The 27,106-nt window shown below is 42.9% G+C and overlaps 1 protein-coding gene across 2 annotated transcripts in view; it reads left to right on the top strand.

The window, feature by feature from the left end:
• The window catches only part of eml2 (EMAP like 2), a 72,652-nt gene that overhangs the window by 12,839 nt on the left and 32,707 nt on the right, over nt 1–27,106 (top strand). Inside the window, exons 2-4 of one of the 2 annotated variants that reach the window (XM_061972198.1) lie at nt 10,508–10,738; nt 13,705–13,822; nt 13,898–13,999. In XM_061972198.1, coding sequence (XP_061828182.1) covers nt 10,508–10,738; nt 13,705–13,822; nt 13,898–13,999 — 451 coding nt within the window. Of the gene's footprint in view, nt 1–10,507; nt 10,739–13,704; nt 13,823–13,897; nt 14,000–17,191; nt 17,308–27,106 lie in introns of those variants that run through there. The other variant, XM_061972199.1, reaches the window with a different exon arrangement.

Genomic DNA, 27,106 nt, shown 5'->3' with positions numbered 1-27,106 from the left:
TATATATATACTTGTGTGTGTGTGTTTGTGTGTATATATGTATGTATAAATGTTGAACAATGTGCAAATAAATACTATGTTGTACTTGAATTTCCCTCGGGATCAAAAACGTATCCATCTATATATGTATGTACCTGTATATTTATAACTGTTTATATTGTTACTTTACATGCAGTCTGCGTTTGGCCCCTGGCCAATTTATTGTAGCCACCTAGTGAAAAAGTTTGGACATCCCTGTCTTAGCAAACATTGCCCTACATTAGATTCATTTCAGCATACTTAATGTACAAATTGTATCAAATTAGTCCCTGCATCCTTTAGTTTTTCTGTATGCAGCGCTCAGGGAAGTGAGAACGCTGAACTGCTGCCTCATTGTTCATCTTCTTATCGCCACGTCGTTATGGAAATAATAACACTGCTTCCTGTCTCATTTCACTGCAAGATGTGATACGACGATACGGTTAGTTGTAATCGTTCCTAACAAGTTTCATGTGAAATGTGAGTGGTTAGGAATAATGTTAGTAGAATAATTCCGAGCCATGCTGCAGTGTTATGTTCTACCTGTGTCACGTTGTGATTAGAAATAAATTGTTTGCCTCATTAATCCTCCTTTTCACTGCTGATGTCATCATGTTGGATGATAAAGCAGGACGTATGAAGGCTGGCTGAAGACATAACATTTTTTTGGGTTGGACCTTTTATTTCCATTTTAAATAACAGTTTCCAAATTTAAGAATGAGTACAAGCTACTTTTATAATTGTATGTATTTTACATACATATATTACATATACCGTATTTTCCGCACCATAAGGCGCCCTGGGTTATAAGCCGCGCCTTCAATGAACGGCATATTTCAAAACTTTGTCCACCTATAAGCCGCCCCGTGTTGTAAGCCGCATCTAACTGCGCTAAAGGAATGTCAAAAAAACAGTCAAATAGGTCAGTCAAACTTTAATAATATATTAAAAACCAGCGTGATGTGGGCGCGCATGGAGTCGTATATCAACATGGACGGAGCTGCGTGAAAAAAGCCACCCGGCCTCTTCGCGTAAACTTAAACTTACCTTAACCACTCGCTCATCTTTTCTTCATCCATCCCTTCGAGTTAGCTTTTATGATGACGCCGGCTGGAAAGGTCTCTTTTGGCAAGGTCTTCCCTTTGAATATCACCATGGGTGGAAGTTTCTGGCCATTAGCATGGCAAGCTAGAACCACAGTGAAGGATGACTTCTCATTCCCTGTGGTGCGAATATTCACCGTACGTGCTCCCGTTGTATCCACAGTGCGGTTCACAGGAATATCAGTTGCTGTGAAATAGTAATCCGTGTGCGGATGGAGAGATTGCGTCTTTTCATGAACCGGATCCCTGTCGCTTAGTAGGAGCCATTTTGTGGTCTTTACAGATGTAAACACACAAAGGAAATGAAACGTACGGTGATATCCGCGCGCTTTTTCTTCTTCTACGCGGGCGGGTGGTTGCTTACAGTAGAAGAAGAAGCGCTTCCTGTTCTATGGGGGCGGGTGCTTACCTTGGCGGTTGCTTGCGTAGAAGAAGAAGCGCTTCCTGTTCTACCGGGAAAAAAGATGGCGGCTGTTTACCGTAGTTACGAGACCGAAACTTTATGAAAATGAATCTTAATATTAATCCATATATTAAGCGCACCGGGTTATAAGGCACACTGTCAGCTTTTGAGAAAATTTGTGGTTTTTAGGTGCGCCTTATAGTGCGGAAAATACGGTATTTTAAAATTATATTTAATATATTTTAGGGCCGCAACAATTATTGATTTGCTTCTAAAAAATCTTCGATTTATATCCTGTTGCTTTGATTTGATGTTTAATGAGTGTAACTAATAGAAGTAGATAAAATCCAGGAACTTTAAATTTGCCGACGTCGTTTCTGCACGTTCACTGCAATAGGGGGCGCACACGAGAGCCGTGGTGTGATCTGTGTGGCTGCAAACAGCGGAGCTTTGTAATAATTTTTTATCTCTATTAATGCACGCATGTCAGCAGTCCAATTTCAATGTTGATGATCATTTATTAGAAAAAAAAAAATGGTTTACACCAGGGGTGCTCACACTTTTTCTGCAGGCGAGCTACTTTTCAATTGATCAAGTCGTGGGGATCTACCTCATTCATATATATCATTTATATTTACTTATTTATGAAACATATGTTTTTGTTAACAAGTTAAAGGTGTTTAATGATAATGCAAGCATGTTTAACACATATAGTTAATATTGTTAAAAAATTTAAGGTGTTTAATGATAATACAAGTATGTTTAATAAATATAGTTAATATTGTTAACAAGTTAAAGGTGTTTAAAGATAATGCAAGCATGTTTAACACAGTTAATATTGTTAAAAAATTAAAGGTGTTTAATGATAATACAAGAATGTTTAATACATATAGTTAATATTGTTAACAACTTAAGAATCAGAATCAGAATCAGCTTTATTGTCATTACGCAAGGTAACGAGATTGAGGCCATTCCATACAGTGCGATGTGTGCATGCTAGAAAAACAATGTGCAAATATATAAAAATTTAAAAAATGTAGAAGTGCAATGAATATGGTGTGAAATGAATATATACATGAAAAAAACAAAACAAAAACAGGGTGGTTGGTGGAATGGGTTATTGCACCGAAGAGAAGGCAGTTATGAGGGACAATGGGGCAGTCCGTTCAGGATGGTTATGGCCCTGGGGAAGAAGCTGTTCTTTAGCCTGTTTGTTTTGGTTTTAATGCACCTGTAGCGCTTCCCAGAGGGCAGCAGGTGGAACAGGTCAGAGCCAGGGTGGGTGCTGTCCTTGATGATGGCACTGGCTCTGTTGAGGCAGCGGGAGGTGTAGATGTCCGTCAGAGAGGGGAGAGGGCGGCCGATGATCTTCTGAGCCGTCTTGACCACTCTTTGCAGCCTCTCCCTGTCTGCTGCAGTGCAGCTGCCGTACCATACCGTAATACAGTAGGTCAGCAGGCTCTCGATGGACGAGCGGTAGAAGGTCAGCAGCAGGTCAGGCTTCAGGTTGTACTTCCCGAGGACTCTAAGGAAGTGTAGCCGCTGCTGAGCCTTCTTGATGATTGATGTGGTGTTGACTGTCCAGGAGAAGTCATTAGAGATGTGGACTCCAAGGTACCTGAAGGTGTGGACCCTCTCTACACGCTCGCCGTTGATGTAGAGGGGGGCAGGGTCGGTGCTGCTCCTCCTGAAGTCGACGATGATCTCTCTGGTCTTGCTGGTGTTGAGAGCGAGGTTGTTCTCCGAAGACCAGGCCGTCAGCTTCAGGACCTCCTCTCTGTAGGCAGCCTCGTCACCCCTGGAGATGAGCCCGACCACTGTGGTATCGTCGGCGAACTTGACGGTAAGGTTGTCACTGTGGGCCGGACTGCAGTCATGGGTGTAAAGGCAGTAGAGGAGGGGGCTCAGCACACAGCCCTGTGGGGAGCCGATGCTCAGCGTGCGGGAGGATGAGAGGTGCGGGCCAAGTCTCACATTCTGGGGTCGGTCCGTTAGGAAGTCCCTTATCCAGGCGTTTGTGAGAGGGGGGAGGCCAAGAGTGTCCAGTTTATTGCAGAGTCTGTCCGGGATTATTGTATTGAAGGCAGAGCTATAGTCACACTTAAAGGTGTTTAAAGATAATACAAGCATGTTTAACACATATAGTTAATATTGTTAACAAGTTAAAGGTGTTTAAAGATAATACAAGCATGTTTAACACATATAGATTCCTTTCTTTCATGAAGACAAGAATATAAGTTGGTGTATTACCTGATTCTGATGACTTGCATTGATTGGAATCAGACAGTGGTGATGACAACGTCCACATTTTTTAATGGAGGAGAAAAAAAACTCCTCCTTTCTGTCTAATACCACATGAAAGTGGTTGGTTTTTGGCATCTTATTTGTCCAGCTTCCATACTCCTTTGTATACACTTTACAAGAAATACATTGTCGGCAAACTCCGTAGCTTGCTAGCTTGTGCGCGCCAGCTTTCTGAGACTCTTATTTTGTTAGCACAACTGTGCAACTGTGCAGTCGGTCTTTGGAGTTTTGACGACAGGTACGGCGCCAGAGTCTGTTGAAATAAAGTGTTTCTCGCCTTCCAGTCGGTAATTTTAATGAGCTGGCAGCAGCCAGCGTCATCTCAGAAGACCCTCGGGTGCCGTGAATGTCAATCAAGTGACGAAAGTGACGTCATAGTGAAGATTTATGATCGCTCATTTTTAGGACTATTTTTTTAATGCCTGGCTGGTGATCGACTGACACACCCTCCGAGATCGACCAGTAGCTCGCGATCGACGTAATGAGCACCCCTGGTTTACACGATTACTCAATTAAATCAATAATCGACAGATTACTGTACTCAATGACTAAAATTGGTAACTGCAACCCTAATATACTTGTATATGATATATATCTCATATGTTTATATATTTTATATAGTGGAAATTTTTTATAAAAATGCTGAACCTTGCTGAGCCCAGAGTATAATACTACCACCACTATGCTTAACGGTAGGGATGGTGTTCCTGGGATTAAAGGCCTCACCTTTTCTCCTCCAAACATATTGATGGGTATTGTGGCCAAACAGCTCCATTTTTGTTTCATCTGACATCACATGGACCTTCTGGAGGAAAGTTCTGTGGTCAGAAACAAAAATTTAGCTGTTTGGCCACAATACCCAGCAATATGTTTGGAGGAGAAAAGGTGAGGCCTTTAATCCCAGGAACATCATACCTACACTCTTAGAAATAAGGGTTGTAAAAGGGTTCTTCTACAAGGGCTGAGGTTCTAACTGGAACCATTTGCTTCTGAAAAACCCTTTCCCGAAGAAAGGGTTTTTCAAGGGTTCTTGGTAACGCTAATGGTTCCAGTAAGAACCATTTTGATCCAGAGAACCCTTTAAAACCCCTTTTCTGAATAATTGGTTTTAAAAGGGTTCTCACTAACACTAAGGGTTCCAGTAAGAACTATTTTGATCCAGAGAACCGTTTTTGGAAGAAAGAGTTCTTCAGGGATTGTTGAAAGCATGGGTAAGATCCTGTGTCACCAGGGACATACTTCCTGATAACATTTGCCAATAATGGTGCCTATCTTAAAATAAATGTTTTTCTCATTAAAATGTTTTGAATGTTTGTTCAATGTCAACATGATAAATGACCACAATATAATATAAACTAAACTGATCTGTAGAATACAATATGGTTCTTTATAGAACCCTCAGAAGACAAGACGGTTATCGGTGAAAACCTTTGAAAAGGGATGTTTTTAGAACCCCCTGTGTCAGGTCTAGATGAAACCCTTGAAACATGAAAGAGTTCTTTGTGGAACTCCCTGTGTGGGTTCTAGATGAAACCCTTGAAACCTGAAAGGGTTCTTAGTGGAACTCCCTGCATGGGTTCTAGATGAAACCCTTGACAAACGAAAGGGTTCTTAGTGGAACTCCCTGTGTGGGTTCTAGATGAAACCCTTGAAATACGAAAGGGTTCTTAGTGGAACTCCCTGCGTGGGTTCTAGTTGAAAGTCTTGAAATACAAAAGGGTTCTTAGTGGAACTCCCTGTGTGGGTTCTAGATGAAACCCTTGAAATACGAAAGGGTTCTTAGTGGAACTCCCTGTGTGGGTTCTAGATGAAACCCTTGAAATACAAAAGGGTTCTTAGTGGAACTCCCTGCGTGGGTTCTTTGTAGAACCTCTCATGGGGGGTTCTGGGTGGAACCTTACACACACAGTTCTAGGTAGAACCCTCCAAAAGGGTTCCAGGTGGAACCTTTATAAAAAGGTTCTACCTGGAGCCAAAAAGGGTTCTCCTATGAGGACGAGCCGAAGAACCTTATATGGTTCTACTTAGCACTTTTATTTCTAAGAGTGTACCGTCAAGCATGGTGGTGGTAGTAATATGCTCTGGTCCTGTTTTGCTGCCAGTGGAACTGCTGCTTTACAGAGAGTAAATGGGACAATGAAAAAGGAGGATTACCTCCAAATTGTTCAGGACAAGCTAAAATCATCAGCCCGGAGGTTGGGTCTTGGGCGCAGTTGGGTGTTCCAACAGGACAATGACCCCAAACACATGTCAAAAGTGGTAAAGGAATGGCTAAATCAGGCTAGAATTACTTACTTACTTAGTCCTCTTGCACTTCAGGGCGCGTAGAGCCGACCATAGCAACCAGGTCTCTCCATCTGGGTCTGTTGTGGGCAAGGTGTTGAGCTTGTGCCATAGTCACATTGCAGGCCTTAAGGTCCTGGGCTAATACATCCAGCCAGCGAGTGCTGGGGGCGCCTCTAGGGCGTCTCCAGCCAGCTCGTTGCGGGTTGAAGTCCAGGATTTTGCGCGTGGGGTGTTCCCCCGGCAGGCGGATGACATGGCCATACCAGCGCACTCGCCGCATTGCTGCGAGGCGAGAGGCTGGGAGCTGTTGGGTTAGCTCTCTTAGGGTCTTGTTGGTGACATGCTGGCTCCACGTGATGCCTTCTATCCTCCTGAGGGCTCTGGAATCAAAGCCATCTAGCCTGGCCGCCAGGATGTTATTCAGCGGCCATGTTTCCGAGCCGTAAAGAAGGACAGAGATGACAGAGGAATTGTAGACCCTCAACTTGGTGTCCCGAGATATGTGCCGGTGTCGCCACAACGGTCTCCACAAGGACTGCATGACGGAGGCTGCAAGGGCGCGACGGCGGTCCACCTCTCATTTGAGGTCGCCGGTGTTGGTGACTGTCGAGCCGAGGTATCTGAAGGTAGGGACAAAGTGGACAGGGGTATCCTCAAATAAGAAGGGTGGTGGGTCTGGTCCATCGCCGATATGCATGAGTTCGGTTTTGGACCAGCTGATTTTCAGGCCGAGCTGTTTGGTCTCCTCATCAAACACACCGAGGGCCTCCCTGAGCTGGTCAGTGGTCTCACTGAACAGGGTGGTGTCATCGGCGTATTCGAGGTCCTTTAGGGTGTAGTTTCCAAGTGACACCCCGGGGACTCGCACACAGACTCTGGACATCAGGTGGTCGATGACACAGTTAAATAGTTCTGGTGCGGCAACACAGCCTTGCCTGACCCCGCTGTTGATGGGGAACCACTCAGAGTCTTTACAGCTCACACGCACACAGCTTTCTGCACCCTGATACAACTGCTGAAAGAGTGTGGTGATTTTAGTTGGGACTCCGAGGGACTTCAGGATGTTCCAGAGGGACCCGTGGTCCACAGTGTCGAAGGCAGCCATAAGGTCAACGAAGGCAATGTAGAGGTGCCGGTCCTTTCTGAACTCCCGGGCCTTTTCTATTAAGAGCCGGATGGCAGAGATGTGATCCGTGGTGGAACGATTGGGCATGAAGCCGGCCTGTTCTTGGCGGCGTCTGCTTCTGGTTGCAGGTAGAGCTCGGGTGAGTAATATGCGGGTAAAGAGTTTACCGGGGATGGAGAGGAGTGTGATCCCTCTATGGTTGCTGCAGGTCAGCTGGTCTCCCTTATGCTTCCAAAATGGTAGTATAATGCCCCGCCTCCAGTCATCAGGCAGCGACTCAGAGACCCACACATGGTTGATGATCTGTGTGAGCCAGAGGATGATGTTGTCTCCTCCGGCCTTCAGCATCTCTGCTGTGATGGTACATAAGCCAGGGGCTTTTCCATTCTTGAGTTTCGTTAGGGCTGCTCTGACTTCAGCTGGAGAGACAGGGGCGGTGGAGCAGTCCGGGATTGTGGTGGTGTGGGTGGTAGGGGTGGGGTTTTCCGGGGCAGGGGGATGGTTGAGGAGCTCGCTGAAATGCTCCTTCCAGCGCCTGATGCAATCCGCTGGAGGCTAGAATTAAGGTTTTAGAATTACCTTCCCAAAGTCCTGACTAAAATGTGTGGACAACGCTGAAGAAACAAGTCCATGTCAGAAAAGCAACACATTTAGCTGAACTGCACCAATTTTGTCAAGAGGAGTGGTCAAGTGGTCAAGCAGAAGCTTGTGGATGGCTACCAAAAGCGCCTTATTGCAGGTAAACTTGCCAAGGGACATGTAAGCAAATATGAACATTGCTGTATGTATACTTTTGACCCTCACATTTTCAGTAGACTCATAATAAATTCATAAAAGAAGCAAACTTCATGAATGTTTTTTGTGACCAACAAGTATGTGCTCCAATCACTACATCACAAAAAAATAAGAAATGATTGTAAACTCCAGACAGCCATGACATGATGTTCTTTACAAGGGTATGTACACTTTTGACCACGACTGTATATATATTCCTTTCCGTGTTTTTTCTCCTTTGAAGGACAAAAGAGTCGCTTTTAGTGTTTGTTCCACGCACAAACTCTGAATTATTCAACGTGGTGGCGTTTCCTCCGACCTCTTCGTTCCCGCTTGCAGAAACTTAACACCTCTCCTGTCCTGCATAAACAAAAGTATTGGGACACTTGTAGGACATACTTGCCAACCCTCCCGGATTTTCCCGGAGACTCCCGAAATTCAGCGCCTCTCCCGAAAAACCTCCCGGGACAAATTTTCTCCCGAAAAACTCCCGAAATTCAGGCGGACCTGAGTGACGTGTTGACAACACACAACAACAGTGTCTACCGTAAAGCAGTTCGTCCGCCGTAAACAGCAATGTTGTGACACTTTTAAACAGGACAATACTGCCATCTACTGTACATGCATATGTGACCCACCCATAATGTGTCACATTTTTGTGTTGATTTATTTATTTTGTGGTTTGAATTCGTTTTTGGAGCTGTCATTACACATTTATCAGTATTCACATTGGTCAGTAGGGGGCAGTAGGGCGTTTCTTCCCAATTGAATGCTATCGCCTGCAGACCGGAAGTGTCTTGTCATTCTGATGAGCGCGACCAGTCTGTGAACAATTGAAACGTCCTGTGTGCTTTTTCCTCCTGTATAACAGGTTAGTTTTGGTGAATCAACTCACTGAATAATATCCATGTGATCTTTATAAGTTTAAGTACACATTCTGATGGTGGAGCCTAACTCTAAAGTGTTTGTGAGTTGTAGTTTGTAAATGAACACTGAAATTCAAGTATTTATTTTATATATATATATATATACATATATATATATATATATATATATATATATATATATATATATATACATATATATATATATATATATATATATATATATATATATATATATATATACTAGAGATGCGCGGTTTGCGGGCACAACCGCGGAGTCCGCGGATTATCCGCGGATCGGGCGGATGAAATAAAAAAAAATTAGATTTTATCCGCGGGTCGGGTCGGGCGGTTGAAATAAAAAAGAATTAGATTAAACCAATAGTTAAACCAATTGGGAAATATATATACATAGTTAAATGTTGTTACCCACATACGAAAAACGAGCAGGCACCTGCTGCATATGCCACAACAGAAGAAAAAAAAAAGAAGAGATGGACACTTTTACGGAGCGGAGAAGGGACGCCTCGCCGGGGTCCGGGACCGAGGCCCCTTCCCCCGAGAGGGCCCCACCGGGAGCCGTAGCTGAGGCGATCCGCGAGAAGGGCCCAACGCACGTCCAGGGTCACCACCGCGCCCACCGCACCGACACCCCGCCTCGTCCGCCTTCGCCGCGGCCGGCGTCACGCGCAGCAGGTAAGCAGCTTACGTGCCCGCCACCCCCGTGGCCGGGGGCTCGTAACAGGGGTCACTCCGCGCGCTCCGCCCGCGCAGCTTACCTGCCCGCCACCCCTGTTGCCGGGGGCGCGTAACAGGGGTCACTCCGCGCGCAGTGCGCTCACGAAAGGGGTGGGGCTCACCCTGGTTGATATAGACAGCAGGACGGTGGCCATGGACGTCGGAACCCGCTAAGGAGTGTGTAACAACCCACCTGCCGAATCAACTAGCCCTGAAAATGGATGGCGCTGGAGCGTCGGGCCCATACCCGGCCGTCGCCGGCAGCGAGACGCGCTTGGAGGTGCGCTCAGCGCGGCTCCCATATGATTGCGCACTGGTGTGCGTCTGGGTCGTGACAGCGTGGCACGCGAATGTCTGTGCTGCATTGGATCAGTCTCCTTTCTTTAACAGGCAAAAGCTTTATAACCTCACTAATGCCTTGCATCGTCTATATTAGATATATAACAACGGGCGGGTGCGGGCGGGTGCGGTTCTGATCAAATGTTACATCGGGTGGATGGCGGATGGTTGACGACTTTCTGATGCGGTTGCGGATGAAATAATTGCCTATCCGCGCATCTCTAATATATACATATATATATATATATATATATATATATATATATATATATATATATATATATATATATATATATATATAGCTAGAATTCACTGAAAGTCAAGTATTTCTTATATATATATATATCTTAACCACGCCCCCACCCCCCACCTCCCGAAATCGGAGGTCTCAAGGTTGGCAAGTATGCTTGTAGGGTGGGGGCTGGGGGGGAGAAGTGAGGTAATTTGTTGTTCCACCGAAAGCTCCTCCAAACATTATCTGAATTGCTGGGTGAAATGTTGCCAGCGCTAATCAGCCCAAGGTGTGTTCCAGACGACACGGTGTCGGCGGGCAGCAACATGGACATGGAGGACCGCGTGTCCCACCTGGAGCAGAGGCTGCAGCTGCAGGAGGACGAGATCCAGCTGCTGAAGTCGGCCCTGGCAGACGCGCTGCGACGCCTGGGCCACTGCGAGGAGCGCCCCCCGGCCTTGCAGCCGGGGGGCGCTCACGCCGCTGGGAGGAGGTCTCTGGGAGGGGCGAGTGTGGCCCCGCCCACCAAAGGTGAGCAGGAAATGGACTGACCGCTTGATTGTAGTGATGGGTCCGGCAACACCGATGCATCGGCGCATGCGTCGAGCTCATAGAGCAAAACCCTGTGTCGGTGCGCGTACCGCTTTTAGAAAGTCACGTGACCGATCATGAGCTGTTTTGGTCACGTGACCGATACGCCAACTGTGTTGCCTCCTCTGTGCCCTGTGAGCGTGTCTTTTCTACAGCCGGAGAAATAATAACTAAGAAGAGAAATCGTCTAAAATGTAATACGTCGGAAAAACTTTTTTTTTTTATATATATATAAAAATGTGTAAAAAAATAAAATTAAAAAAATTCCCAGTCCACAATCATCCACAACACGTTCTCTTAGATGTCCATGTTATGATACATGTTCACATTATTTATTGACTGTATCTAAAAAAGATACAAATATATTTTTATTTAAATGAAGATATGAAATAATCCTAAATGAAATACAATGACTTGGTTTATATTATTGTATATACTAGGGCAGGGGTCACCAACGCGGTGCCCGCGGTCACCAGGTAGCCCGTAAGGACCAGATCAGTCGCCCGCTGGCCTGTTCTAAAAATAGCTCAAAGAGCAGCACTTACCAGTGAGCTGCCTCTATTTTTTAAATGGTATTTATTTACTAGCAAGCTGGTCTCGCTTTGCTCGACATTTTTTAATTCTAAAAGAGACAAAACTCAAATAGAATTTGAAAATCCAAGAAAATATTTTAAAGACTTGGTCTTCACTTGGAATAAGCGGTAGAAAATGGATGGATGGATGGGTCTTCACTTGTTTAATTAAATTCATTTATTTTTTTACTTTGCTTCTTATTACTTTTAGAAATACAATTTTAGAGAAAAAATACAACCTTAAAAATGATTTTAGGATTTTTAAACAAATATACCTTTTTACCTTTTAAATTTCTTCCTCTTCTTTCCTGACAATTTAAATCAATGTTCAAGTAAATTTATTTAATTTTTTATTGTAAAGAATAATAAATATTTTAGCTTCTGTTTTTTCGACGAAGAATATTTGTGAAATATTTCTTCAAACTTACTATGATTAAAATTCAAAAAAATTATTCTGGCAAATCTAGAAAATCTGTAGAATCAAATTTAAATGTTATTTCAAAGTACCGTATTTTCCGCACCATAAGGCGCCCTGGGTTATAAGCCGCGCCTTCAATGAACGGCACATTTCAAAACTTTGTCCACCTATAAGCCGCCCGGTGTTGTAAGCCGCATCTAACTGCGCTAAAGGAATGTCAAAAAAACAGTCAGATAGGTCAGTCAAACTTTAATAATATATTAAAAACCAGCGTTCTAACAACTCTGTTCACTCCCAAAATGTACGCAAATGTGCAATCACAAACATACGTATATCAACATGGACAGAGCTGCGTGAAAAAAGCCACCCGGCCTCTTCGCGTAAACTTAAACTTACCTTAACCACTCGCTCATCTTTTCTTCATCCATCCCTTCGAGTTAGCTTTTATGATGACGCCGGCTGGAAAGGTCTCTTTTGGCAAGGTCTTCCTTTTGAATATCACCATGGGTGGAAGTTTCTGGCCATTAGCATGGCAAGCTAGAACCACAGTGAAGGATGACTTCTCATTCCCTGTGGTGCGAATATTCACCGTACGTGCTCCCGTTGTATCCACAGTGCGTTTCACAGGAATATCAGTTGCTGTGAAATAGTAATCCGTGTGTGGATGGAGAGATTGCGTCTTTTCATGAACCGGATCCCTGACGCTTAGTAGGAGCCATTTTGTGGTCTTTACAGATGTAAACACACAAAGGAAATGAAACGTACGGTGATATCCGCGCGCTTTTTCTTCTTCTACGCGGGCGGGTGGTTGCTTACAGTAGAAGAAGAAGCGCTTCCTGTTCTATGGGGGCGGGTGCTTACCTTGGCGGTTGCTTGCGTAGAAGAAGAAGCGCTTCCTGTTCTACCGGGAAAAAAGATGGCGGCTGTTTACCGAAGTTGCGAGATCGAAACTTTATGAAAATGAATCTTAATATTTATCCATATATAAAGCGCACCGGGTTAAAAGGCGCACTGTCAGCTTTTGAGTAAATTTGTGGTTTATAGGTGCGGCTAATAGTGCGGAAAATACGGTATTTTGAAATTCTTGTTCTGGAAAATCTAGAAGAAATACTGATTTGTCTTTGTTAGAAATATAGCTTGGTCCAATTTGTTAAATATTCTAACAAAGTGCAGATTGGATTTTAACCAATTTAAAACATGTCATCAAAATTCTAAAATGTATCTTAATCAGGAAAAATTACTAATGATGTTCCATAAATTATTTTTTTTATTTTTTCAAAAAGATTCAAATTAGCTAGTTTTTCTCTTCTTTTTTGTCGGTTGAATTTTGAATTTTAAAGAGTCGAAATTGAAGATAAACTATGTTTCAAAATGTTATTTTAATTTTTTTCGTGTTTTCTCCTCTTTTAAACCGTTCAATTAAGTGTTTTTTTCATCATTTATTCTCTACAAAAAACCTTCCGTAAAAGGAAAAAAAAAATGTACGACGGAATGACAGACAGAAATACCCATTTTTTTATATATATAAATTTATTTATTTAGCTATTCTTGTTTAAATCACACTTACGTGTAACTTACAAATGACAATATATTTATTTATTTAAGTGTGTATCAAACTGGTAGCCCTTCGCATTAATCAGTACCCAAGAAGTAGTTTTTGGTTTCAAAAAGGTTGGTGACCCCTGTACTAGGGCATCAAATCAGTGTCAGTTGAGTCGGTCCATAGGTTGCCTGTAGGGATTTTTAATGTCCAGCAGATGTCAGTATTTAGTGACACAGTATCGACACAGTATCAATACAGTTTTGCAATGTGTCGAAACGCTTCATGACGCCTCATCAACCCATCACTACTTGATTGTAATTAGTGTGTCAGCTCCATGGCGTCTTGGCGCTCATGCTCGCGTGTTCGCCGCCAGTGCGCCAGCTGCTGCAGGCTCTTCCCTCCAGGCCGATGAGCAACGGCTACGTGCAACACAAGCGCCTCCTGTCCTCCCCCTCCTCGCCAAAGAAGGACGTCTTGCAGTCCATCAAAAGGTGCTCTCTGTGAACGCGGACAGCGAACGCCAGCGGCCGCCGTATGACGTCTCGTGTGTGTGTCCCCGCCCACAGGAAGAGCATGTCCACCGAGCGCCTCACGCTGGTCAGGAGGGAGGCGGCGGCGGAGAGTCGAAGTCGAACTACCTCCTCCAGCAGCTCCTCGGGCGGTAAAAGGTAATTGATTTTTTTTTATTTATAAATATCTGTGGACAAGTAAATATGCTGCAAGAAATGGTTAGTTTTGGCTTTAACCGCTTATGTCGACACCAGCCATACTTGCCAACCCTCCCGAATTTTCCGGGAGACTCCCGAAATTCAGCGCCTCTCCCGAAAACCGCCCGGGACAAATATTCTCCCGATTTTCAGCCGGAGCTGGAGGCCACGCCCCCTCCAGCTCCATGCGGACCTGAGTGAGGACAGCCTTTTTTCACGACGGGAGGACAACAGGGTGACAAGAACTAAATCATCCAGACTAGAGACAAATTGTATTATTATGTTTATCTTACCTAAAAATAAATATATTTATTAATTAAAAAAAACAACAAAAAAACTAAATACATTTTTACTATATTTTGCTAAAAACATCAAAATTAATTGTATTTTTATTTGTATTTTTTCTGACTCCTTATTACATCCAGCCATAGAATTAAAATAAACATATTTGAAATAATTGATTTTAAATTATCATAATAATTCATTTAAAATGACCATATTTAATTATTAAAATAATTGCTTGTTTATCAACAACTTTAGCATTTTATTCATTACATTTTGAAGCTCTCAGAAGCCAAGTTATGTTATATTCCTTAATATTTATTTATGCAAGTTTGAAGTATCAATTATCTAAACACAGTTTTGTTTGCATATTTTCAGGATATATATATATATATATATATATATATATATATATATATATATATATATATATATATATATATATATATACAGGTAAAAGCCAGTAAATTAGAATATTTTGAAAAACTCGATTTATTTCAGTAATTGCATTCAAAAGGTGTAACTTGTACATTATATTTATTCATTGCACACAGACTGATGCATTCAAATGTTTATTTCATTTAATTTTGATGATTTGAAGTGGCAACAAATGAAAATCCAAAATTCCGTGTGTCACAAAATTAGAATATTACTTAAGGCTAATACAAAAAAGGGATTTTTAGAAATGTTGGCCAACTGAAAAGTATGAAGATGAAAAATATGAGCATGTACAATACTCAATACTTGGTTGGAGCTCCTTTTGCCTCAATGACTGCGTTAATGCGGCGTGGCATGGAGTCGATGAGTTTCTGGCACTGCTCAGGTGTTATGAGAGCCCAGGTTGCTCTGATAGTGGCCTTCAACTCTTCTGCGTTTTTGGGTCTGGTATTCTGCATCTTCCTTTTCACAATACTCCACAGATTTTCTATGGGGCTAAGGTCAGGGGAGTTGGCGGGCCAATTTAGAACAGAAATACCATGGTCCGTAAACCAGGCACGGGTAGATTTTGCGCTGTGTGCAGGCGCCAAGTCCTGTTGGAACTTGAAATCTCCATCTCCATAGAGCAGGTCAGCAGCAGGAAGCATGAAGTGCTCTAAAACTTGCTGGTAGACGGCTGCGTTGACCCTGGATCTCAGGAAACAGAGTGGACCGACACCAGCAGATGACATGGCACCCCAAACCATCACTGATGGTGGAAACTTTACACTAGACTTCAGGCAACGTGGATCCTGTGCCTCTCCTGTCTTCCTCCAGACTCTGGGACCTCGATTTCCAAAGGAAATGCAAACCAAACCAACCCAAACCATCAGTGATGGTTTGGGGTGCCATGTCATCTGCTGGTGTCGGTCCACTCTGTTTCCTGAGATCCAGGGTCAACGCAGCCGTCTACCAGCAAGTTTTAGAGCACTTCATGCTTCCTGCTGCTGACCTGCTCTATGGAGATGGAGATTTCAAGTTCCAACAGGACTTGGCGCCTGCACACAGCGCAAAATCTACCCGTGCCTGGTTTACGGACCATGGGATTTCTGTTCTAAATTGGCCCGCCAACTCCCCTGACCTTAGCCCCATAGAAAATCTGTGGGGTATTGTGAAAAGGAAGATGCAGAATGCCAGACCCAAAAACGCAGAAGAGTTGAAGGCCACTATCAGAGCAACCTGGGCTCTCATAACACCTGAGCAGTGCCAGAAACTCATCGACTCCACGCCACGCCGCATTAACGCAGTAATTGAGGCAAAAGGAACTCCAACCAAGTATTGAGTATTGTACATGCTCATATTTTTCATTTTCATACTTTTCAGTTGGCCAACATTTCTAAAAATCCCTTTTTTGTATTAGCCTTAAGTAATATTCTAATTTTGTGACACACGGAATTTTGGATTTTCATTTGTTGCCACTTCAAATCATCAAAATTAAATGAAATAAACATTTGAATGCATCAGTCTGTGTGCAATGAATAAATATAATGTACAAGTTACACCTTTTGAATGCAATTACTGAAATTAATCAAGTTTTTCAAAATATTCTAATTTACTGGCTTTTACCTGTGTGTGTGTGTGTATATATATATATATGTGTATATATATATATATATATATATACATATATATATATATATATATATATATATATATATACATACAGCCCGGCCCACATTTTTGAACCCTATATGGCCCCCAAGTCAAAAAGTTTGGGGACCCCTGATGTCGAGGATCATATCTGCTGTACAGATTTACTTTAGAATATATATATATATATGTATGAATATATATATATATGTATGAAATACTTGACTTGGTGAATTCTAGCTGTCAATATACTCCTCCCTTCTTAACCACGCCCTCAACCAAGCCCCGCCCCACCCCCGACCACGCCCCCACCCCCCACCTCCCGAAATCGGAGGTCTCAAGGTTGGCAAGTATGATATAGACATTTATCAGAGCTGTTTATCTATTTTATGGAGGAATGACGTTAATCGTCATTTGAGTCGAGAATCGCTACTGAATCGATTCGTTACCCCCCCAGAATTTAATCGAATTGAGTTGTGTGGTGCTCAAGGATTCACATCCCTACTTTGTATACAACTTTTAGGAAGTGGATGGATGGAAGTTTTGAGCAAATAAATACAATTGCGTTTGTGTCAATATATTAGGCTCTTAATTATTAATTAACTCATTTTAAGCAACAAATTGAAGTTTTCAGTTGAATTGTCGATATCAACTATTGCGCCCGTATTTTCTTGGTATCGCATCGACACCAGAATGTGCGGTATGGCCCCCTTGCAGTCAGTCACTGGAGACGGGGGAGGGGGCGGGGCTTCACGCTGCAGGAAGTGTGCTGTGATTGGCTGCCAGCTGCATATAAAGTTATCAGCAGAGTGAAGGGGGAAGTGTGTGTGTGTGTGTGACACAAAGTGTGTGTGTGTGCCGCCCAGGGACAGAAAAGTGTTGTTCTAACGGACGCTGGCAGCCATGAAGAGATCCTCCAGGTAAACTTCTCCTTTCACTCGAAGTTTAGGTGCACCGGGACACATTTGTTGGGATATTTGAAGTGTTTAAAGTGAGCAGGATGCGGTCTGACCTACTTTGACTGACAGCCGGTTGTCACGGCAACGCCACGCAACAGGTTTCGCGTCGGTGTTGTCGGTGAGAGACTGTGGTGCGTTCAAGGGCTCCGTTCGTGTCGGATAAAGCTTGGCGATCGGGGCAGAAAAAGCGTGTGTGTGCGCGCGCAAGAAGTCTCACCAACTTGACTTCATAAATGAAGAAAACCTGACATGAGATGTTTGAATACAGGCGTGGCCTGGTGGGTTCTGCTGAGCCTGCACTAATCACATTGACTTGATTAGCGGTTCTGCCGTGTTGTGTTTGTTGTCTCTCTCTCTCTCTCTATCTGCACGCGATGACGTCAGCGAGCACTTCCTGCCAAGCTTTTAATGCGCCGCTAATGGACTGGCTGCTCAGAACCACAAGGAGGTCCATTAGCTGCAGTCTGTCTGCTCGCCTGCTTGTCACAAAGAGGGTTTGTTCACTTCCTGGGTTCAGTGTGTTGCATACTTGCCAACCTGGAGACCTCCCAATTCGGGAGATTGGGCGGGGTCGAGGTGGGTGGGGGCGGGGTTAAGGGGGGAGGAGTATATTTATAGCTAGAATTCAGTGAAATTCAAGTATTTCTTATATATATATATATCATACTTGCCAACCCTCCCGAATTTTCCGGGAGACTCCCGAAATTCAGCGCCTCTCCCGAAAACCTCCCGGGACAAATATTCTCCCGAAAATCTCCCGATTTTCAGCCAGGGGCTGGAAGCCACGCCCCCTCCAGCTCCATGCGGACCTGAGTGAGGACAGCCTTTTTTCATGACAGGAGGACAATAACTAAATCATCCAGACTAGAGATGAATTGTATTATTATGTTTATGTTATTTAAAAATAAATATATTTATTAATACAAAAATTAAAAAAATAAATACATTTTTACTATATTTTGCTAAAAACATCAAAATTAATTGTATTTTCATTTGTATTTTTTCGTGACTCTTTATTACATCCAGCCATAGAATTATACATTAAAATAAACATATTTGAAATAATTGATTTTAAATTGTCATAATAATTCATTTAAAATGACCATATTTAATTATTAAAATAATTGCTTGTTTATCAACATCCCATCCATCCATCCATCTTCTTCCGCTTATCCGAGGTCGGGTCGCGGGGGCAGCAGCCTAAGCAGGGAAGCCCAGACTTCCCTCTCCCCAGCCACTTCGTCCAGCTCTTCCCGGGGGATCCCGAGGCGTTCCCAGGCCAGCCGGGAGACATAGTCTTCCCAATGTGTCCTGGGTCTTCCCCGCGGCCTCCTACCGGTCGGACGTGCCCTAAACACCTCCCTAGGGAGGCGTTCGGGTGGCATCCTGACCAGATGCCCGAACCACCTCATCTGGCTCCTCTCCATGTGGAGGAGCAGCGGCTTTACTTTGAGCTCCTGCCGGATGGCAGAGCTTCTCACCCTATCTCTAAGGGAGAGCCCCGCCACCCGGCGGAGGAAACTCATTTGGGCCGCTTGTACCCGTGATCTTGTCCTTTCGGTCATAACCCAAAGCTCATGACCATAGGTGAGGATGGGAACGTAGATCGACCGGTAAATTGAGAGCTTTGCCTTCCGGCTCAGCTCCTTCTTCACTACAACGGATCGATACAGCGTCCGCATTACTGAAGACGCCGCACCGATCCGCCTGTCCATCTCACGATCCACTCTTCCCTCACTCGTGAACAAGACTCCGAGGTACTTGAACTCCTCCACTTGGGGCAAGATCTCCTCCCCAACCCGGAGATGGCACTCCACCCTTTTCCGGGCGAGAACCATGGACTCGGACTTGGAGGTGCTGATTCTCATCCCAGTCGCTTCACACTCAGCTGCGAACCGATCCAGTGAGAGCTGAAGATCCTGGCCAGATGAAGCCATCAGGACCACATCATCTGCAAAAAGCAGAGACCTAATCCTGCAGCCACCAAACCAGATCCCCTCAACGCCTTGACTGCGCCTAGAAATTCTGTCCATAAAAGTTATGAACAGAATCGGTGACAAAGGGCAGCCTTGGCGGAGTCCAACCCTCACTGGAAACGTGTCCGACTTACTACCGGCAATGCGGACCAAGCTCTGGCACTGATCATACAGGGAGTGGACTGCCACAATCAGACAGTCCGATACCCCATACTCTCTGAGCACTCCCCACAGGACTTCCCGAGGGACACGGTCAAATGCCTTCTCCAAGTCCACAAAACACATGTAGACTGGTTGGGCAAACTCCCATGCACCCTCAAGGACACTGCCGAGAGTATAGAGCTGGTCCACAGTTCCACGACCAGGACGAAAACCACACCGTTCCTCCTGAATCCGAGGTTCGACTATCCGGCGTAGCCTCCTCTCCAGTACACCTGAATAGACCTTACCGGGAAGGCTGAGGAGTGTGATCCCACGATAGTTAGAACACACCCTCCGGTTCCCCTTCTTAAAGAGAGGAACCACCACCCCGGTCTGCCAATCCAGAGGTACCGCCCCCGATGTCCACGCGATGCTGCAGAGTCTTGTCAACCAAGACAGCCCCACAGCATCCAGAGCCTTAAGGAACTCCGGGCGGATCTCATCTACCCCCGGGGCCTTGCCACCGAGGAGCTTTTTAACTACCTCAACAACCTCAGCCCCAGAAATAGGAGAGCCCACCACAGACTCCCCAGGCACTGCTTCCTCATAGGAAGACGTGTTGGTGGGATTGAGGAGGTCTTCGAAGTATTCCCTCCACCGATCCACAACATCCGCAGTCGAGGTCAGCAGAACACCATCCTCACCATACACGGTGTTGATAGTGCACTGCTTCCCCTTCCTGAGGCGGCGGATGGTGGTCCAGAATTGCTTCGAAGCCGTCCGGAAGTCGTTTTCTATGGCCTTATCATAATAATTCATTTAAAATGACCATATTTAATTATTAAAATAATTGCTTGTTTATCAACAACTTTAGCATTTTATTCATTACATTTTGAAACTCTCAGAAGCCAAGTTATGTTATATTCCTTAAGATTTATTTATGCAAGTTTGAAGTATCAATTATCTAAACACAGTTTGTTTGCATATTTTCAGCAAATATATATATATATATATATATATATATATATATATATATATATGTATGCAGGGCCGGCCCGTGGCATAGGCCGTATAGGCAAATGCTAAGGGCGCCGTCCATCAGGGGGCGCCACGCCAGTGCCACAAATGTTGGAGAAAAAAAAAAAAAAGTTGGTACTATTATTTCTAAATACAAAAAATAATCCCACATTAATTAAAATGCAAAGTAAAGCCTATTTAATAGAAATATTATTTGTTACAACATTACGCCCCCCCCCCCCCCCCCCTCCTCCCCCCGCACGGTGCGCCCCCTCCCCTCCCGTATCATGACTCTTTTTGGACGTCACCACATCAAAAAATCAACACAAGATGTCAAAACGGCCAAAACTGTCAGGTGCCCAAGGAAGAAAAAAGAGAAAAGAAGAGGGGTAGAAACGAGAAAAGACAGAGGTAGCAGGTAGGTAACGTTTGCCTACATGAAATTATTTGTCTGTTACAGAATGTGATAGCTAGTAACCTGGTTTTTTAGCATTAAGCTAATGCTACATGATTCGGCAATTGCTAATCAATAAATAGCTAGTTCTGTTTTAACGTCGGGTTAATATTGTGGAGGGGGCTAAATTGTTATGGAAAATAATAATGTAACGTTAGGTAATTACAGTACTCCCACCTTACATTCCTCAGGGACATTTGTATTAGATCTTTTAAGCAGGTGTTTTTTGTTTACATTGTTATTGCCTTCTGGTTAGCTAATGTTTGCCCTGCAGGTAATAGTCACTTTTCCACCCCTTTATATATTAGGTATAGTTGTAAGTAAAAAAAAAAAGGTCAAAGACAAAGCTATTCGGGTTCTTGTGAGTATATACACTTCACTGCCGATGTGGGAAGGCGCCACCTAAAATCTTGCCTAGGGCGCCAGATTGGTTAGGGCCGGGCCTGTATGTATGTATGAAATACTTAACTTGGTGAATTCTAGCTGTCAATATACTCCTCCCCTCTTAACCACGCCCCGCCCTACCCCCGACCACGCCCCCCAACACCCACATCCCGAAATCGGAGGTCTCAAGGTTGGCAAGTATGTCTTTAATTACCGATACCGATATCAACCGATATATACAGTGGTGGAATTAACACATTATTATGCCTAATTTGGACAACCAGGTATGGTGAAGATAAGGTCCTTTTTTTAAATATTAATAAAATAAGATAAATAAATTACCGTATTTTTCGGACTATAAGTCGCAGTTTTTTTCATAGTTTGGCCGGGCTCCAGTGCGACTTATATATGTTTTTTTTCTTTTTTATTATGCATTTTTGGCAGGTGCGACTTATACTCCGAAAAATACGGTAAAAACATTTTCTTGAATAAAAAAGAAAGTAAAACAATATAAAAACAGTTACATAGAAACTAGTACTGAATGAAAATGAGTCAAATGAAGTGTTAAAGGTTAGTACTATTAGTGGACCACAATCATGTGTGCTTACGGACTGTATCCCTTGCAGACTGTATTGATATATATTGATATATAATGTAGGAACCACAATATTAATAACAGAAAGAAACAACCCTTTTGTGTGAATGAGTGTGAATGAGTTTTTTGGGTTGGTGCACTAATTGTAAGTGTATCTTGTGTTATTTATGTTGATTTAATAAAATAAAAAAAACGATACCGATAATTTCCGATATTACATTTTAAAGCATTTATCGGGCGATATATTATCAGACATCTCTAGCTTCGAATCTTTGGGTGTCCCACGATTCAATTCAATATCGATTTTTTTCCAATTTAACGCGATTCCCGATTCAAAAGGATTGTCTATTCATTCAATACATAGGATTTCAGCAGGATCTACCCCAGTCTGCTGACATGCAAGCAGAGTAAAAAGCTTTTATAATTGTAAAGGACAATGTTTTATCAACTGATTGCAATAATGTACATTTGTTTGAACTATTAAATGAAGCAAAAATATGACTTATTTTATCTTTGTGCAAATATTGGACACAGTGTGTTGTCAAGCTTATGAGATGCGATGCAAGTGTAAGCCACTGTGACACTATTGTTCATTTTTAATTTTTTTTATAAATGTCTAATGATAATGTCAATGAGGGATTTTTAATCACTGCTATGTTGAAATTGTAACTAATATTGATACTGTTGTTGATAATATTCATTTTTGTTTCACTACTTTTGGTTTGTTTTGTGTCTCCTCTCAATTGCTCTGTTTATTGCACTTCTGAGTGCTTTGCTTTTGGAATTGGATTGCATTGTTATGGTATTGCTGTGTATTGTTTTGTTGGATTGGCTAATTAAAAAATTTTTTTTTTTTTTAAATGCGATTAAAAAAAAAAGAGAATCAATTCTGAATCGCACAACGTGAGAATCGCGATTCTAATTCAAATCGATTTTTTTCCCACACCCCTAATATATATATATATATATATATATATAAATACTTGACCATTGAAATTTGGTCATTTTCCTACTAATATTCTACAACACAAATGTAACGTTGAAACAACATACTTTTTGACGTTTAATCAATGTTGGGTTCTGACGTTGATTTGACCATTGAATTTTGGTCATTTTCCAACCAATTCTACAACACAAATACAACGTTGAAACAACATGCTTTTTGACGACGTTTGATCAATGTTGGGTTCTGACGATGTGACATCGAAATTTGGTAATTTCCCTATTAATATTCTACAACACAAATACAACATTGAAACAACATGCTTTTTGACTACGTTTAATCAATGTTGGGTTCTTAAGTTGATTTGACCATTGAATTTTGGTCATTTCCCAACCAATATTCTACAACACAAATACAATGTTGAAACAACATGATTTTTGAAGACATTTATTAATGTTGGGTTCTGACGTTGATTTGACCATTGAATTTTGGTCATTTTCCCACTAGTTCTACAACACAAATACAACGTTGAAACAACATGCTTTTTGACGACGTTTGATCAAAGTTGGGTTCTGACGATGTGACATTGAAATTTGGTCATTTCCCTACTAATATTCTACAACACAAATACGACGTTGAAAAACATCCCATCCATCCATTTTCTACAGCTTGTCCCTTTTGGGTACACCCTGGACAAGTCGCCACCTCATCACAGGGCCAACACAGATAGACAGACAACATTCACACACTAGGGACCATTTAGTGTTGCCAATCAACCTATCCCCAGGTCATACTTGCCAACCTTGAGACCTCCGATTTCGGGAGGTGGGGGTGGGGGGCGGGGGGCGTGGTTAAGATAGATATATATATATATATATATATATATATAAAAGAAATACTTGAATTTCAGTGTTCATTTATTTACACATATACACACACATAACACTCCTCTACTCATTGTTGAGTTAAGGGTTGAATTGTCCATCCTTGTTCTATTCTATGCTTATTAACATGCAAATTAGTAACATATTGGCTCTTAACTAGTCATTATTAAGTACTTATTAATGCCTTATTCGGCATGGCCTTATTATAACCCTAACCCTCTAACCAAGATCTGGGCAAATTAAGGCCCGGGTGCCACATGTGGCCCGTTGAGCTTTTCAATCTGGCCCGCCGGACATTCCCAAATAATTTTTTTGGATCTTTAAGATGTAAAGAGTAGCTGCCATTATGATGTTCACTCATGTTTTCTAATGACCGTAAGTCTTCAACTATACTAAGTATTTCAATAGTTGGAATCTGTGCTTTGCATACTTGCCAACCTTGAGACCTCCGATTTCGGGAGGTGGGGGGTGGGGGCGTGGTCGGGGGTGGGGCGGGGGGCGTGGTTGGGGGCGTGGTTACGATATATATATATATAAGAAATACTTAACTTTCAGTGAATTCTAGCTATATATGTATATATTTTATTACATATATATATATATATATATATATATATATATATATATATATATATATATATATATATATATATATATATATATATATATATATATTTATGTATGTGTATATATATGTATGTATATAAATAAATAAAAGACATACTTGAATTTCAGTGTTCATTTCACACATAACACTCATCTACTCATTGTTGAGTTAAGGGTTGAATTGTCCATCCTTGTTCTATTCTCTGTCACTATTTCAGAACACACACATTATACAAATATACATTATAAAATCAATAAGAAAACGGGAGCTCTAATTTGGGAGTCTGAATTAGGATCAGAAGTTCCTATATAAACATTGCGCACTCACGTCGCCTTTTTGTATTGATTACTGCAGCTGTACACTGGATTCATTCACAAATACAAACTACAACTCACAAACACTTTAGAGTTAGGCTCCACCATCAGAATGTGTACTTAAACTTATAAAGATCACATGGATATTATTCAGTGAGTTGATTCACCAAAACTAACCTGTTATACAGGAGGAAAAAGCACACAGGACGTTTCAATTGTTCACAGACTGGTCGCGCTCATCAGAATGACAAGACACTTCCGGTCTGCAGGTGATAGCATTCAATTGGGAAGAAACGCCCTACTGCCCCCTACTGACCAATGTGAATACTGATAAATGTGTAATGACAGCTCCAAAAACGAATTCAAACCACAAAATAAAATAAATAAATGAACACAAAAATGTGACACAGTATGGGTGGGTCACATATGCATGTACAGTAGATGGCTGTATTGTCCTGTTTAAAAGTGTCACAACATTGCTGTTTACGGCAGACGAACTGCTTTACGGTAGACACTGTTGTTGTGTGTTGTCAACACGTCACTCAGGTCCGCCTGAATTTCGGGAGTTTTTCGGGAGGTAATTTGTCCCGGGAGGTTTTTCGGGAGAGGCGCTGAATTTCGGGAGTCTCCCGGAAAATCCGGGAGGGTTGGCAAGTATGCCTACAAGTGTCCCAATACTTTTGTTTATGCAGGACAAAACTAACCTGTTATACAGGAGGAAAAAGCACACAGGACGTTTCAATTGTTCACAGACTGGTCACTCTCATCAGAATGACAAGACACTTCCAGGTCTGCAGGTGATAGCATTCAATTGGGAAGAAACGCCCTACTGCCCCCTACTGACCAATGTGAATACTGATAAATGTGTAATGACAGCTCCAAAAACGAATTCAAACCACAAAATAAAATAAATAAATGAACACAAAAATGTGACACAGTATGGGTGGGTCACATATGCATGTACAGTAGATGGCAGTATTGTCCTGTTTAAAAGTGTCACAACATTGCTGTTTACGGCAGACGAACTGCTTTACGGTAGACACTGTTGTTGTGTGTTGTCAACACGTCACTCAGGTCCGCCTGAATTTCGGGAGTTTTTCGGGAGAAAATTTGTCCCGGGAGGTTTTTCGGGAGAGGCGCTGAATTTCGGGAGTCTCCCGGAAAATCCGGGAGGGTTGGCAAGTATGCCTACAAGTGTCCCAATACTTTTGTTTATGCAGGACAAAACTAACCTGTTATACAGGAGGAAAAAGCACACAGGACGTTTCAATTGTTCACAGACTGGTCACTCTCATCAGAATGACAAGACACTTCCGGTCTGCAGGTGATAGCATTCAATTGGGAAGAAACGCCCTACTGCCCCCTACTGACCAATGTGAATACTGATAAATGTGTAATGACAGCTCCAAAAACGAATTCAAACCACAAAATAAAATAAATAAATTAACACAAAAATGTGACACAGTATGGGTGGGTCACATATGCATGTACAACAGGCTGTCAACACGTCACTCAGGTCCGCATGGAGCTGGAGGGGGCGTGGCCTCCAGCTCCGCCTGAATTTCGGAGTAGAACCCACGCAGTCACGGGGAGAACATGCAAACTCCACACACATGCTTTTTGAAATTTGGTCATTCGCCAACCAACAACGTGGATCCAACGTTGGACATCAACATTGTCTCAATGTACAAATACAACTGTTTTGCAAAGTTGTTTCAACGTCAGTTTGTGTATAATCAACGTTGTATCAATCAATGTCTTGCGTCTGCTAGGGTGGTCATCTCGTAAAAAAACACGATTGTTATTGTCCGTGTGACCCCCGCCCACTTGGCTCAGCGCCCGCCAACTCGGGCCAAGGTGCCAGAATGTCCCGCTCCAGTTACCGGCCATGGATGCTGGCTCGGTCCAAAGCAGACACAAACAGGTCTTTGTGCGCCTGTCCAACCTCGCAGCTGTGGTCATTGACGACCTTTAAGTCAGGGTTTCCACAGAAACCATCAGAAACGTCCAACAAGCCTTCAGTCGGTGTGACTGATCTGTGTTCTGGTGTTTCTCAGGTTCACGTGCTTTGTGTGTACATCTCATTAGCCTGTCTGAACACTCCATCATTAAAACAAATCATTTTTTTTCACCGTGACTTGCCGACATGCTGAAACGCTAGAGGCGAAACTGACAACTTGCACGTGTTGTTACTGTGCTGTGAAGAGTTCTCTGCAGGTGACTGAGGAGCCACTAGGGGGCAGAAGCTTCTCTTTTCTGACCTACAATTAGCTGCTTGAAAAACATTGAAGCGACTGGGATGAGAATCAGCACCTCCAAGTCCGAGTCCATGGTTCTCGCCCGGAAAAGGGTGGAGTGCCATCTCCGGGTTGGGGAGGAGATCTTGCCCCAAGTGGAGGAGTTCAAGTACCTCGGAGTCTTGTTCACGAGTGAGGGAAGAGTGGA

This window comes from Nerophis lumbriciformis, linkage group LG17 (assembly GCF_033978685.3).
Source record: "Nerophis lumbriciformis linkage group LG17, RoL_Nlum_v2.1, whole genome shotgun sequence".
Classification (NCBI taxonomy): domain Eukaryota; kingdom Metazoa; phylum Chordata; class Actinopteri; order Syngnathiformes; family Syngnathidae; genus Nerophis; species Nerophis lumbriciformis.
The sequence above is the reverse complement of the archived record's forward strand: the minus strand, read 5'-3'. Positions and strand labels throughout refer to the sequence as shown.